General features: G+C 45.3%; 1 protein-coding gene across 1 annotated transcript; it reads left to right on the top strand.

Moving 5' to 3' along the window:
* Positions 1 to 8,019: 8,019 nt before the first annotated feature.
* On the top strand, positions 8,020 to 13,828 carry LOC131419907 (spermatogenesis-associated protein 31A6-like). Its single transcript, XM_058565423.1, is given in 5 exon segments — positions 8,020 to 8,150; positions 8,152 to 8,212; positions 8,932 to 8,992; positions 9,521 to 9,581; positions 9,823 to 13,828. Coding segments are annotated over 5 exon segments (4,320 nt in total).
* Positions 13,829 to 14,488: the final 660 nt, after the last annotated feature.

Here is a 14,488-nt window from a genome sequence, read left to right as displayed (position 1 = left end):
AGGAACAGAGGAGTGTGTGCTGGAACCCGGAGGTCTGTAGGGGCAGCAGTCTGGGAACTAGAAAGACAAATGACCTGAGGTTTCCTCTCATGCTCCCTTCCCAGTATGTCATATCATCTCAGACCAGAAGATGCTTGAAGAAAAATAGAACTTGAGCTTGTACATGTAGAATGAGCCTACTTTCATAATAGTCCTTTAATAACTCTGGCAACTGCAGCTGAGTATGGAGAGAGAGAGAGAGAGAGAGAGAGAGATTACAGAGCACTTTCAAAGCATCCAGAATACCTTCTATCCACAACTCAGCAACTTAGGCAGGATAGCCAGGACCCTGGAGGGAGGTAGTATGATGGGCAGTGATACCTGAGGGTAAAGAACATATGGGTAGTTGAGAAGAGTCTGTTTTGATTTTCTAGAAGAGTGAATATATGTAAAGTAGCAAGCATTTATATACTGTAAATAAGCTTATATACTTACATACTGTGCTTACATACAACAAACATGTAGCACATGACACAGTATACATAGTATGTGTAGGACATAGTAATGGGGGCTGATCACCAGAAAGATCAAGCCATAATTAGAATCTTGGAATTTTCAGCCCCATTCCCCATTCTCCAGAGAGGGGAGAGGAGCATGGAAACGGAGTTAATGGTTGATCACGCCTACATGAGGAAGCCTCCATAAAAATCCCAATAGTATGGAGTTCAGAGAGCTTCTGAGTTGGTGAACACATGGATGTGCTGGGAGAGTTGTGAGCTCCTAGAGAGCATGGAACCTCCTTGCCGCTTCCCACATACCTTCCCTCTTTCATCTGGCTGTCCCTGAGTTATATCCTTTTATATTAAACTGGTAATCTAGGATGTACACTGCTTTCCTGAGTTCTTTGAGCTGCTCTAGCAAATTAATCGAACGCAAAGAAGGAGTCATGGGGACCTCTGATTTATTACCAGTGGGTCAGAAGCATAGGTAACAGCTCGAGTTGTGCTTGGCACGGGGGGCGGGGGTGGGCAGCCTTGTGGAACTGAGCCTTTAACTTGTAGGATTTGACACTATCTCTGGCTAGTGTCAGAACTGGATTGAATTGTAGGAAACCCAGCTGGTATCACAGAGAATTGCTTGGTGTAGGGAAAAAACCCCACACTTCTGGTGCCGGAAGTGTTGTGAGTGTGGCAGTCATGTGAGAGTGAAGGAGACACACGGGAGGATGAGTGGGTTTTTCCTTCACTGTCTTTAGCAGGGTTGTTGTCTTTCACTCATTGATTTATTGGAGGCCTTTACATATTCTGGATACTAAACCCAGGTAACATGTGCTGCAAATATCTCTGCCAGGTTTTGGGGTTGTTTTTTCACACTGCAGTATCTTTTAATGAATAGAAGTCTTTAATTTTTATATGGTCAAGTTAATTTTTTGCTTGTGGTTTGTTCTTCCTCCAGGTACACCAAGATCAAAGATATTCTCATTTTTCTTCTAAAAATTTTTAGAAGCTGCCTTTATCAATTATTACGTTAATCAATTAAAATAGTTTTTGTGTTTGGTATATGGGACAAAGATCAATTTCATTTTTTTTTTCCTATGGAGATCAATTATCTCAGTACTGGTTTTTGAAAAATACCTCTTTCTCCACTTATCTGCAATGAAAACATGTCATAAACCAAATTTCCAAATATGTGTGGGTCTCTTCATGTTTCCATTTCTCAGATCAGTTAGTTCCCAGGACTACAGGGAGCTGATTTTCCACCTTGATGTTTTTCAGGCCAAATAGTATGAATTCAAACCCCAAACCCATGTGGCTATTGTCTTGTATTTAGGAACTATTACAGAAAACTTGTTGTTTTTTTCATTTTTCCCTACTCTATTAGGGCCAAGAAAAAGGCAGGCATGTATTTTCACTGTCTCCTTATGAGGGTGGGATTTTCCTAGTCCAGATACTTAAAGTGCTGCCTTAGAGATCCTGGATCTATGTGGGAGGTGTTGTAGCCTATATCCCTCCCTGTTTGAGCGTCAGTCTCTGTCTGTCGAATCAGGGGCTCACGGCCCTTTAAAACTCAGGGCTGGGTACTAGTTGCTGGGAGACACTCCCAGGCAAATGCCAGGCGAGGCGCTCACTAACCCCTGGATTTATACTTGCTTGTTCTTCCAGGTCTCCGAAGAATTTCCTTATTTTGACTCAGCCATGCATTAAAACAGATGCTTTTTTTTTTTTTTTAAATAATTTTATTTATTTATTTTCCCCCCAAAGCCCCAGTAGATAGTTGTATGTCATAGCTGCACATCCTTCTAGTTGTTGTATGTGGGACGCGGCCTCAGCATGGCCGGACAAGCGGTGCGTCGGTGCGCGCCCGGGATCCGAACCTGGGCTGCTGGTAGTGGAGCGCGCGCACTTAACGGCTAAGCCACGGGGCCGGCCCAAAACAGATGCTTTTACATGTTTTATCATGCATTTTTAGGAAAGGGTTTCTCTGAATAGTCTTCTACCTTTCATCTTTCCTTCGCTTCTTCTTTCCCATCATCCTAAGCATTAAGCAACTCCTACCATTTATGGCAGCTAGTACAGAATTTCACTACCCTATTTGTTATCGTTATTTCATTTTGTTCTATCTGGCCCAGACCATGGATTTAAATCTTTTTTTTTTATTTAAGAAATCCAAGCTCTTTAAGGATTCATTCTCAGGGACTCTACTGTTTCTATTTAGAGAAAGGCTCATTCATTCCAATGTTTTATTTTAACATTATTTGCTCATCTTCTCAAGAGACCCTGTCCTTCCCTCTTGGGTCACACTTCATCACAGCTGTGACTTTGCGGTGGATGCCGTGAGAGTCCTTGATGGGTCGGCACAATCGCCCCATAAGAGGGGCCACACTGAGGCAATGGGACCTGTCGGTACCTTGGATTTCATTTTCTTAGTGTTCTCAAAACACACATGCCATACCAAAGTCAAATTCATACAGTCAGAATGTGCGTCCCACTTAAAAGTTTACCTCTCTAGCTAGACGTCTTTGTTTCCTAGTTTCTCTGACATCCTAACGCTTAGGTAAACAATCTCTGAGGAAAGGATTTGAAAGTCATAGTAGAACACATACTGGACTTAAATGAAAGAAATCTCTCTTAAAAGTTAACCAGGCAGTCAAAATTAATTTTTGCTTGAGATTGGACATTCCTGAGACTAAGTTTGGAGTGCCATCTCCTGCCAGAACATTATATTTTTCAATCTTTTGTGGACTAAGTAGTTATTTAAACATGTACAGTAGTTATTTACAACTACAGTTATTTATAACTACAGTAGTTAAGTAGTTATTTAAACATATCAATGAGAATGCCGATCATTACTCAGTTCTTTACTACATATTTCAAAATTAATCTGTATTGCCTAAACCTTTTAATGCAATGTATTAAATAATGAAATAGCAAAATTGGCTATGGTTTTCAAATGTTTATTCTTATCAAAACTTCTTACATATCACTTAAGCACGTGATTAAAAATTGAAGAATTGCAGCCTTTAGATCCTTTCTTGCTCGTCTGTGGTATTGCTCTATGTTAAAAGAGACAACGGTACTCTTTGAATCTAATGGTTCTGTTGGCAGTGCTCATCACCATCCAGTTATACATGAACAATAAGGTCAAAGCATGAATAAAATTTCTCCCCTGATGTACATTTAAAAACTACAAGTATAGTTCTGTGATAAGATACCCTGACCAAGATTTGTAATGCCAACCACCAAAAAAATTGAGAAAGGATTGATAAACAAACAGCTACCTTACAACATTCTGTGCTTGAAGATTTTGATAGAAATATTTGGGTTACAATATAAATTTGAAAATTTTGAAAATATAAATGTTAATCTTGATTGACTTTGTTCTACTATTGATGATAAGGAGCTTTATACAGGTGAAGAACTAGCATTTTTATTAAAAATATTCCTTAGAAAATGTTAAACTCATCATTATTATTTTTTATTATAAGAGCTTTACTTCTTAGATAAGCAGAAAATAGAGCCAAGTGTCATGTTCTGGCTGTTTTATGTAATATTTATGTTCTTCCAAAAATTATAATTTAAATTATAATTTATATAATGTCTAACTTCAAGTATCATAAGACATTAAATGAGTCAATTTCTTTTCATATGCTTTTGGCTAAAGGAAACCTAATTTTACACATATATGTCATTTTGGACTATTCCAAGGAGATCTACAAGTAACACATTTTTAAAATGGAAGCAATACATGTGCATGGAAAATTATTCAAACACTTTGATGGGTGAGAAATGAAAACAAAAATCATGTTTTTTTCTTCCTCAGATCCCTGGTCCTGCTCTTCAGAGGTAAGCAATTTTTACCATTTTCTTTTTTTACTATGTACTATTCCCTTGAACTCTAAATAATGCTATATAATCATCTAATTTGTTTTACAAATTTTAAATAAAATCAATTGACTTCTTATGAGTAATAGGGAACATATTTCCTTTCTCTCACTTTTTTCTCCTAAGAGTACATTTTCTATTTGTTCTTTAACCTATAATTTTAAGGTTTTTTAGTTTTTGTTTTTTCTAATGTATACTTACTGTGCTTAATATTATGCTTAAATAATATATTGTCTGTCCATTTTGAGCAACACTGACTGGCTCAGTAGAATGTGGAGATTAGTGACCACCTTCCCTCTGCAACATTCCCCATCATGCCTTCCAACTTTTAGCAAAGATGTTTACATGATAAAGTCTTATGTAATTTACACTGTCTTTTGTAATTATAACAAGGTCTTCCATGCTTTGTCCATAGGTTGATTTTGATCATGGAATCTCAAATGAATTAACAGCATCATAATTATGGCTTTTTTTTTAACCACAGGTGCAGGGGGCATGATTTGATTTGTATTGAAATCATATGTGAATATACCTCAGCCTCTAAAAAAAATCTGGGTTACAATAGTCAAGAAGATAAGTTAATTATTTTATAATGTAAATCTATTTGAAAATATTCCTAGGGGAAATACTCCAGTAGGAAGAAAAATAAACCTAGGAACATGCTATTAGGTTTATAGGAACTAAGATTGAGGTTAGTGATGGTTATTGTATACTAAAAAACACATGAAAATGTAGCATATTCTAAATAACCCAGAAGTAAAGCTCCAGAAAACATTCCGTTGAAATAACGGCTGTCATGATGGAGAAAGCAAAATCAGAGGAAGCGAGAGTACTTGTTTGGTTTGCTGAGATGATATTAATATTGGCATATGCATAGAAACTGAGGAGGAAATTAATATAATTAATGATATAAAACCATTACAATACTGAAAATTTCCAAATTTCAAACAAACAGAAGAACATTTGATCTATAAATTGGAAGAGGCAAAAGGAGGGGAAAAAGGAAACAATAAAGAAAGTATAGAAAATAAAGCATAAAATAAGATGATAGAAATAGAGAAGATCGGGCACGTTCAGGGTGGTATGGTCATAGAGTAGATGACAGAAATAAATCATAATAGGACAATAATTAAATAAATCAAGGTAAAGATTGTCAGATAAGATTTTAAATGTCAAAAGAAACCCACATCAAACAAAACGTATTGAAAATAAAAAATGGAGAAAATATAGAGGGCAAATACGAATACAAAGAAGATCTAAGTCCAAATTTTGATAAAAGGTTGAATTCAAGGTGAGAATATCATAAAGGTGGAGAAGGCTGTGGCCCATAGAAGCAATAGTAGATGCAGAAGATGTGCTCATGAATGTGCACCTTCATGAATATACAGGCAAATAAACTCAAATGTCCTCATTCTCACTAAGTTGTATTAAAAACATTATGGCCAACAAGCAGAGGATACACATTATTTTTAAGCCCACATGGACCATTAAGACAAATTTACCATGTGAATTCCTCAGTGAATCCTGAGTTACTACCAGTAGGGGATGTAGAATGGTTTCATAAGAGAATTTCGTATAGGACTCAAAGCTCCCTCTCTATGTGGTTCAGGCTGGACTGGAGGCTCCAGGGTTCTGGGGGCGATGGGAGGGGGAAGGCAAGGCACACTCAGAAAAAGAGAATATGTACAGAATACACTAGGGAATCCGAAGAGGCTGCTCAAGATCTGACTCAGCCCCAAGGCTTTGACGCCCAGTCTCACCCTCCAACCTACAGACTTTTAAGGGTCAAACCTTAGATCACCCTAACCCATTCCTGGCTTCTGGGTATAGCTCATGTGCACAGGTCTGAATGTTTGTGTCCTCTCAAAATCCAGATGTTGAAATCCTAACTCTTAAAGATGATAGGAGGTGGGGCCATTGGGAGGTGCTTATGAGCCTCATGAACGAGATTAGTGCCTAATAAAACAGGCTCCAGAGAGATCCCTAGCCCCCTAACACCATATGAGGATGCAGCGTGAAGACTTTGGAAGAGGGTCCTCATCAGAAGGTGACCATGCTGGCACCTTGATCTTGGACTCCCAGCCTCCAGAACTGTAAGAAATAAATTTCCGTTGTTTTTTTTTTTTTTGGTGAGGAAGATCAGCCCTGAGCTAACATCCATGCCAATCCTCCTCTTTTTGCCAAGGAAGACTGGCCCTGAGCTAACATCCATGCCGATCCTCCTCCACTTTATGTGGGACGTTGCCACAGCATGGCCTGACAAGCGGTGTGTGGGTGCAAGCCCTGGACCGAACCTGGGCCGCCAGCAGCGGAGCACGCGCACTTAACCACTACGCCACTGGGCTGGCCCGTAAATTTCTGTTGTTTTTAATCTACCCAGTCTGTGGTATTTTGTTATGGCAGTCCGAATGGACTAAGAAAACATGTTTCAGGGCCGGCCCTGTGGCTTAGCAGTTAAGTGCGCGCTCCGCTACTGGCGGCCCGGGCTCGGATCCCAGGCGCCCACCGACGCACCACTTCTCCGGCCATGCTGAGGCCGCGTTCCACATACAGCAACTAGAAGGACGTGCAACTATGACGTACAACTATCTACTGGGGCTTTGGAGGGGAAAAAAAAAGGAGGAGGATTGGCAATAGATGTTAGCTCAGAGCTGGTCTTCCTCGGCAAAAAGAGGAGGATTAGCATGGATGTTAGCTCAGGGCTGATCTTCCTCATAAAAAAAAAAAAAAGAAAGAAAACGTTTCAAAACTTATGTGGAGAGTGGGCACTGTCTTTATTTTGGCAAAATAAGAAGAAATTGGGTCAAGAAAACATATATGAAAAAATTTTTTTAAGCACAAAATTATGGGTTCTTGGATTTGAAAATACTGGATTGGTTTGTGAAAGGATGAGCCTGCGTGTGTGTGCGCGCTCGCGGGTGTATGTACATGTCCCAGAAGTCTTTGTGCAGTTTAAAGCTTTACTAATTCCAGAATTATAAATGCTACAAACTTATAATAAAAATATCATTGGAAGGTTTAATACTTATAATTCTTTCATATTTAGATTTATGAATTTTGAATAATAAATTTTTATTTTTTGTGTGTAGGACCCTCTGATAGAAAATGAGACAAAACAAACACTATTCAAAATTCACAAAACTAAATGAGTGTAAGAAAATTTAAATTCTGTGCTTGAGTTTATACAAGACAAAAACATTATGTGGGGAGGCTGGAGTTGAGGGCAGAAGAAATCGTGAGAGTAAAAATCTCTGGGGAATAGCCAAAATTCCAGGGACAACTTCAGATTTTTAAGGTTAATGAAATTGATGAGCCTAAAGTCAAGATCTCTAATGGACAAAAGGAATCAGGTAATATCTGGGTTCCAGATGGAATGAGTAGAAAATTGGCTAAGGGTTCTGATAGGATGAGAGTAAAGTTAGAAGGAGAGATCTAGAAGGCCCAGGAGGGTGGGGTGATCTACTGGGCTGGATGGTGGGGGAGGGGTGGTGGTTCAGCCCCCTCCTCTTATTGCCCCCTCCTCTTATTGCCCCCTCCCCCGCCCTCAGGAAGGAACCCTTTGTGACGAGGCCACAGCTCTGTGATGCAAGCCTAGGGCTCTGTCCCCTAGCAGACTCCCAGTGCTCAGTTGCCTGAGGGCAGCAGAGCAACTCAGAAGATGGAGGAGAACCTATTTTCTCTGAGTAGCGTTAGCGCTACCTGGCTGAGCTGCAGCCCCACTTCCTGGGTGACTGAGATCATCCTCGGTTTCCTGTGTGGACTGGGGCTCTTCTTCCTGTTACTCCCGTGTCCCAAGTAATCCGTCCTTACCGTCCTTACCACCACCTAGGAAGCATAGAAACATCAGGAAGGTAAGGAACCTTTGGCTCAACCCCAATAGAGATGATCTCTTTTTCTCTAATTTCCACTTTTCTGAATCAGCTAGAGAGACTCCTGAGATAGGAACTCTCAGGAAAGAATAGATCATCCTTCTAGGGACAAGCCAGGCCAGGCATGGGTTAGAGGAGGCGTGAGGGTTTCTATCTGAAGATCTCAGAGCCTGGGTCCAGGTGTGGTAGAGGGCTCCAGGGCAAAGCCCCAAATGCAGTGACCAGTGGCTGAGGACTGGATACTAAGAGTTCCATCCCTACGGGAGGACAGGCCCTGAGCACTGGTTCACTCAGCCACCTTCTTGGGGCAGGTGTCACTGTCAGGCTGATGTGAGGGCAGTGCTGAGCCCCCAAGGGCCTCTGAGCAGGGGCTGGAGTGGGCTCTGGCCTCTGGAAGCAGAATCCTAGCTGACGAAGCTCAGATGAGCCTATAGGTCTGAGAATGTGTGTTTCTTGAGCAGAGGAACAGGGATGGGAGAAATCCATGGTGGATCTCATATAGAAAATCCTTCTTTGCGTTCTTCAAAGAAAAATCGAAAATATTTTATCCACTCTAAAAATAAATAAAAGGGGAAAACTCAGAGCTCCATTAGTTAAGCGTAGAAAGTCCTATTGCTCATGGACACTGAGCGTCCGCAGCTGCTCTAGAGAGAGGAGAGGGAGAACTGGGTCCCAGGCCCTCGCTTGTTCTTGGCTCTCAGGGTCACGCGGAGCCGAGAGGGACGAGCAGCAGGACTAGGAAGAAAAGCAGAGCTTTGAGAGGTAAGCGTCTGCCATTCAGCCCTGTGCCCCAAGAGGTAGCCTTCAGCTTTCGGGGCTCTGAGGGCCCAGCTCCTCGGTCTCCGGGGATGCCAGTGGCAGAGCCTGTTGTCCCTCAGGAAACAGAGTGCTCAGGTGAAGCCAGGAGGGGCTAGAAAGGGGTGCTGCCCAGCAGAGGCGTGGGGCTGTAGTGGACCAACAGTACCTGGATTGGGAGGTGGGACCTCCAGGTCCAACTGTGGACAAGTTAACTTGGCTCAGACTCCTCTGTAAGGTGACCCTGTCTTTTCTCCCCCACAGCGGGGTGGTGAGGGCTGTAGGTGTGACAGATGTGGAAGTACTGTGTAAATGACAAAGTGCTCCTCATTGGGAGCGTTGAGGTCACTGTTAGGATCACGTGGCCTTGGACACTGATCTGGGGCTCCAGAGTTTAATCTCCCAAGGGTCTCTCCTAAAGGGACTTTGAACTCAGCCTCCTGCAAGACTCCTAGGCCCCTGCCTTCACCACTGTGACCGTTTCCTGATTTCCAGCTCGTAGAGATTGCCTGAAAGAACTGGAGGAGGCTCGGGGCCTGGTTTCACTTCTGCAAAGGTAAAGAATCTTCCCTTTCTCTCCTGGGTCTTCCTTCCTCCCAGACCCTATGATAAGATTCCAGCGAGGTCCTGGGAGGGGGAGCCATGGGCGAAGGATGTGGCTAAAGCCCTGGAATGAAGAATAGCAGGAGCATTGTGAGGTCAGCACAGGGGCTGGTGAGGGACACTGGGCTGCAGGTGCCCACCCCTGCCCAGCCTGCCTGGCCCTCCTGCGCCAGTCTGCCTCCTGTCTCCTGCAGCCGCCTGGGGAAGCTCCCTGACAAGGGTGGCTTTTGTCAGCTCTCATGTCAAGACCCCCCTGGCTACGTGTGCAAAACAGCGCCTGCTGGAGCCCACTGGCCGTGCCATGAGCGTGTAGCAGAGGCTGCTGCCACCGTGTCCCTGGCTCCTCTGACAGAGCACCCTGTACCTCTGGCCTCCACCCCTTCGCCCGGCCTGATGACCTCGTCAGTTTCTGTTTGTTCCCACTCATCCTTGAGTGCCTCTCAGCCACCAGAGCCTTTCCTTCCCCTGGACAACCTTTCACCCCGGCAGCTTGTTTTTTCCCCTCCCCCGCCATGCCCCCCTGATTCAGAGTCCTGCCCGGCCCCTCCAACAGCCTTCCCTCCCCATCCCCAACCAGACTCCATTCTGACACTTTCTCAGTGTGACTCGATGGCACTCCCACTGGGCGCTGTCCCACAGAGCTCGTCTTCACACACCCCTTGGTCAGCTTCTCCCGTCCCAGCCATCTCAGACCTTGGTCACTCAAGCTGTCCCATTTCGGCCCTGCCCTGGTGGCAGGGGGCTGCCAAAGCCTTGTGCTTCTCGACCTCATCACAGTGCAAGTCCCAGCAAGAGCACCTTTCCCACCACCCACCAGAAGCCTTATGCTGGGAAGACCCCACAAACAGACAGGTAGAGGCTGGTAATCCCTCTTTGCTCAGCTGTGATGACGAGAAGCCCCTGGAGATACAAGTCACAAAGAGAGTTGAGATCAAGATTTGGAAGGAAAAAGAAACAAATGGATCATATCCAAAACAAATGAGCCCAGACTACCACCTGAATTATTTGGGAAATACGTTGGAATCTCTGGGTGCTGAGCAGGACACCACAACCCCCCAAACCTTCTGGAGCACAAAAGGCAAACCAGCACAGCTGCCCAGTCCTCAGCAGCTCTCATATCCCAACGTCTTGGGGGACCATCTACCGATGAAATATAACCAGCTTTTCTGGGGTCTCCCCTCTCTGCACAGTGAGTCCCTGGTGGCTACTGCCTGGATCTCTGAGAGCTCTTCAGTACTACAGTCTCCGTCTTTCTTGTTCAATGTTATCTCGAATACCTGCCCAGTTCAAATGCAGGCTAAAATGTCTCCACTGCTTTCCCAGTCCCAGCCTCCATCCCATGTGGAGTTCCAATCTCAATCCTTGATTCTAACCATACCTCAATGCCAGCCCCCACCTCTGACTCAGTTCCAGATCCAGGCCCATCTCCAATCCTCTCCCCCAATCCTACCACTTTCTTCTCCACCCCAGATTAGAGCCTGTGGAGTATCTTGCCCTACACCCCAGAATAAGCCACAATCTATCATCCCAGCTGAGATTCAACGTCCAGAATGGTCTTTGTTGCAGAAGCAACTAGAAAGTGGGTGGGCTTTAGACTCTGTAGTCAAAAGATCTCAAGAAGTCTGTAGTCTCTTCACTTCGAACTTTTGTCAGGACAGTTGGGTGGTCTCCATTCTTCCTGAGAATTTTCCAATCAGTCCTGAGCTCCAGGAACAACTGGAGCAACACCTCCAAAAGTGGCTCATGCAACACTGCAGTATCCAAGAGTCTCTGGAACTAAGGCGGTCTCGAGACGGATTACCAGGGACATGTCAGGCAAAGGGCAGGCATGGACCCTCACAACCCTCTTTATTTACAGGTGAAAGCAGCAGGGATGCGCAGAAGGTGGGGCTGCCGCTAAACCAAGACTTAGGCAAGGGCCTGGGGCATATTCTGGGGAAGTTCCCAAAGGATCTCTCCAGGCGTTCAGAAAGCTCCCTAGTGAAGTTAAGGGAGGTGGACTCTGAGGAGTCGGAAAGTGGCTTGAGGTTCTCGAGGAGTGACTCAGGGAGAGATTTACTAAGGATCTTAGACAAGAATCTAGAAAGCACCCTGAAAGCCCATTTGAGCAGGAAGCTGGGGCAGATCAGTGAGGGTTGGATCCCTGTGAATGTGCGTCGATCCTGGCTTGCTGTCCACGCTTCTCCCAAGTCCGACACTCACATGGAAACCAGAAATCTAGGAATCTTGAAGAGTTGGGGACCCAGCACGAACACTTCCCCCAGAGTTTCCTTTCTCGATGCAGACACTCGAGAGGTGCTGGAAGCGCATATTACAAGGTTTTGGGTGAAGCACAGGTGGGGCCTACCCCTCAAGGTCCTCAAGCCCATAAATCTCTTGAAGTTGAAAAAGGCTCAACCCTTGTCCCTTCCACAGTCCGCCTTTCCTCCCTCAGCCACCTGTGTATCTGGGACCCACTCGATCATCAAGTTTGCTGAGTTCCTGGGAAAACCTCCCCAGGCCCATCCTGGTAAGAAGGTGGTAACAGAGGAGTCAGTTTCTACCCTGGTGAGGCCTCTCCTTGCCCCCTCACTTGTGTGTGAGGAAGTCCAGGGGGCCCTGAGAGGAACCCCACCTGGTGGTGACCGTGGTCCCTCAAAGGCCTCTCTGACTGGACAGGAGGGCAGGCCACCTTCTCAGTCCCTCACACTCAGCCTCGTGGGTACAACCTGGCAGAGTGGGACTGTCGTGGAGGCTGAGAGCGGCAGCCTAGAGCCTAGTCCAAGTTCAGCAATGGCGAGGAATGAGCCAAGGGAGGACAGTGGGGGTCGGGCCTCACGAGACCCCTGCCAACGGGTAACAATGCTGGAGAGGAACTTGGGATCCCAATTTTTGAAGGCCAAAGAGGCCAGGGAGACAGTGGAGGTCAAGGAGTCCCCTGACCTTCAACCACCGTCTAGAGTCATCTTGGGAACTAATGTGCTGACAAAATCTCAAAGCATAAATGTGCATCTGAGGAGTTTAGAGACTCCAGGCACTAATAAAAACCCCCTACTCCCTAGAATGTCTGTTTCCCAAGATCCAGGAGAGCCATGCCTTAACACAGATGTTGTTAGTGAATTTAAGTCCAAATTGAAGGTACAGTCAGCGAATCAGCCTCATGACTGTCCTACACACATGCTCCTTGCTGCAGACAGCTTGGCTTCTCATGTGCCCCAATGCCATCCCCAGAAAGTGCCCACTGGAGACAGGCTACATTCCCAGGGGCGGTGTGGCCCCATGGCAGCCCAAAGGAGCAGCCAAGGGCAGCAGGAGCCCATGATCTCAAAACTTCAGGACTCATGGAAGAGCCAGAGCAAGATGATTGCCCCTACTTACGAGAGAGAGGACTGTCGGAGGCCCAACCTAGGAGAGCACAAAGAAAGGTTTGAAGAATTGGGGACCTCTCAAGCTGGAAGTATGAGCCACCCTGCCCAAGTCAAGGGAATGGTAAACCCTGCTGGGAGCAAATACCTCCCGCTCCTGCCAGAGAAGAAACAGGGTCCTCTAGAAAGCATCTTCAGAAAGAGGATGAGGCTCTTTTTTCAGTGGATTTTCCCCCGCAAAAAAGTTAAAGGTCAAGATGTTCTGCAAAAACACAAGCCCAGATCAGCCATCGCCCAGAGCCAAGGGTCAGTCAAAAGCAGAACAATTATGGACAGTGAGACTGCTGAGGCCCAGGCGCTCATGACAGCTGTTGGACAGATTCTAGAGGAGAAAATGGCGATTTACCATGGACTTCATGCCACGAAGTTAAATGAGCACAAACAGGAACCCCAAGCCCCTGTATGTGTGTGTTCCTGCTGCCACAGGCTTCCCCTCTATGCAGAGCGAGGAAGAATGATGAGTTACACAGCCTGCAATCACCAAGCAACCTCCAAGGGCCAGAGTTGTTCTGTCAAGGAAAAGCAAGTCAGACACCGACAGTCCTTAAAAAGTGTAAGATTCAACGAAGAGCAGCTGAGCCTGAGACGCCTCCCATCCTTGCCCCCGAAGGAGCCTTTGTCTCCAGTCAGTCCCTGCCAGTATGGGCCAAGGATGCCAGGTGTCCCAGGCCGCCACCAGCACTGTCCAAGGCACTGTCTTCTTCGGGGACGTGTCTTACCTGGTCAACCATCAAATGCTTCTTTAGCCTTTCCTAGTAGGAAAACATGTCTCCAAGAAAAAATTCAATCCATGTAGAGAAAAGGTTTTTCTCTTAGCACACCCAAGATATTTAATATTCCCCAATATATACGGTTTTTTTCTCACAACAGGGTAGTATAGTGTCTTCTGTCTATGCTGTGCCCAGTATGCGCTTTGGCTTCTAGAAGGGAGGGGCATGGAGGGAGGCTGACAGTGGCATTGCAAGCTCATTCCTTACCCCAAGTCTCTTCATTGCACCTTATGTTTTCATAATACTGTCATTACATAAACAACAAAAACTTACTCTAAAAACAAGATGAGAAAAACCTGTCAAGACCCCACCCCAGGATCTGGTTCAACCTTCCTTTCTCCTGCCTCGACTCTACCTTGAACTGTATGCAGCTGTAGGGTATAGGTTTACAGAGGCACCTTAGGGCTGGACTTTTCCATGCAGGCTCCAGGAAGTGTCAGGCGAGTGGATGGAAGTTTGGGGGAGGGGGTGCTGGCCCCTGAGTTCAGAAGCAGGAGAAATCTTGCCCCTTGATCTCTTGGAGGGAAACAGATGACACCTGCCCTTAAGAGCCCCTTCTCTCCTTGACGAAGGCAGGGAGTGAGGTGAGCCTTGTGAAACCCTCTTAGCTTAGCCTGAATGAAATGTATGGCGTCACCATCCCCCACCTCCGCTTTCCCGCACTTTAGAGCAGCAGTGAGGATGGC

The sequence above is a fragment of the Diceros bicornis genome, chromosome 22 (genome assembly GCF_020826845.1).
Source record: "Diceros bicornis minor isolate mBicDic1 chromosome 22, mDicBic1.mat.cur, whole genome shotgun sequence".
Classification (NCBI taxonomy): domain Eukaryota; kingdom Metazoa; phylum Chordata; class Mammalia; order Perissodactyla; family Rhinocerotidae; genus Diceros; species Diceros bicornis.
Note: the sequence above shows the minus strand (reverse complement) of the source record. Positions and strands in the feature narration are given on the sequence as shown.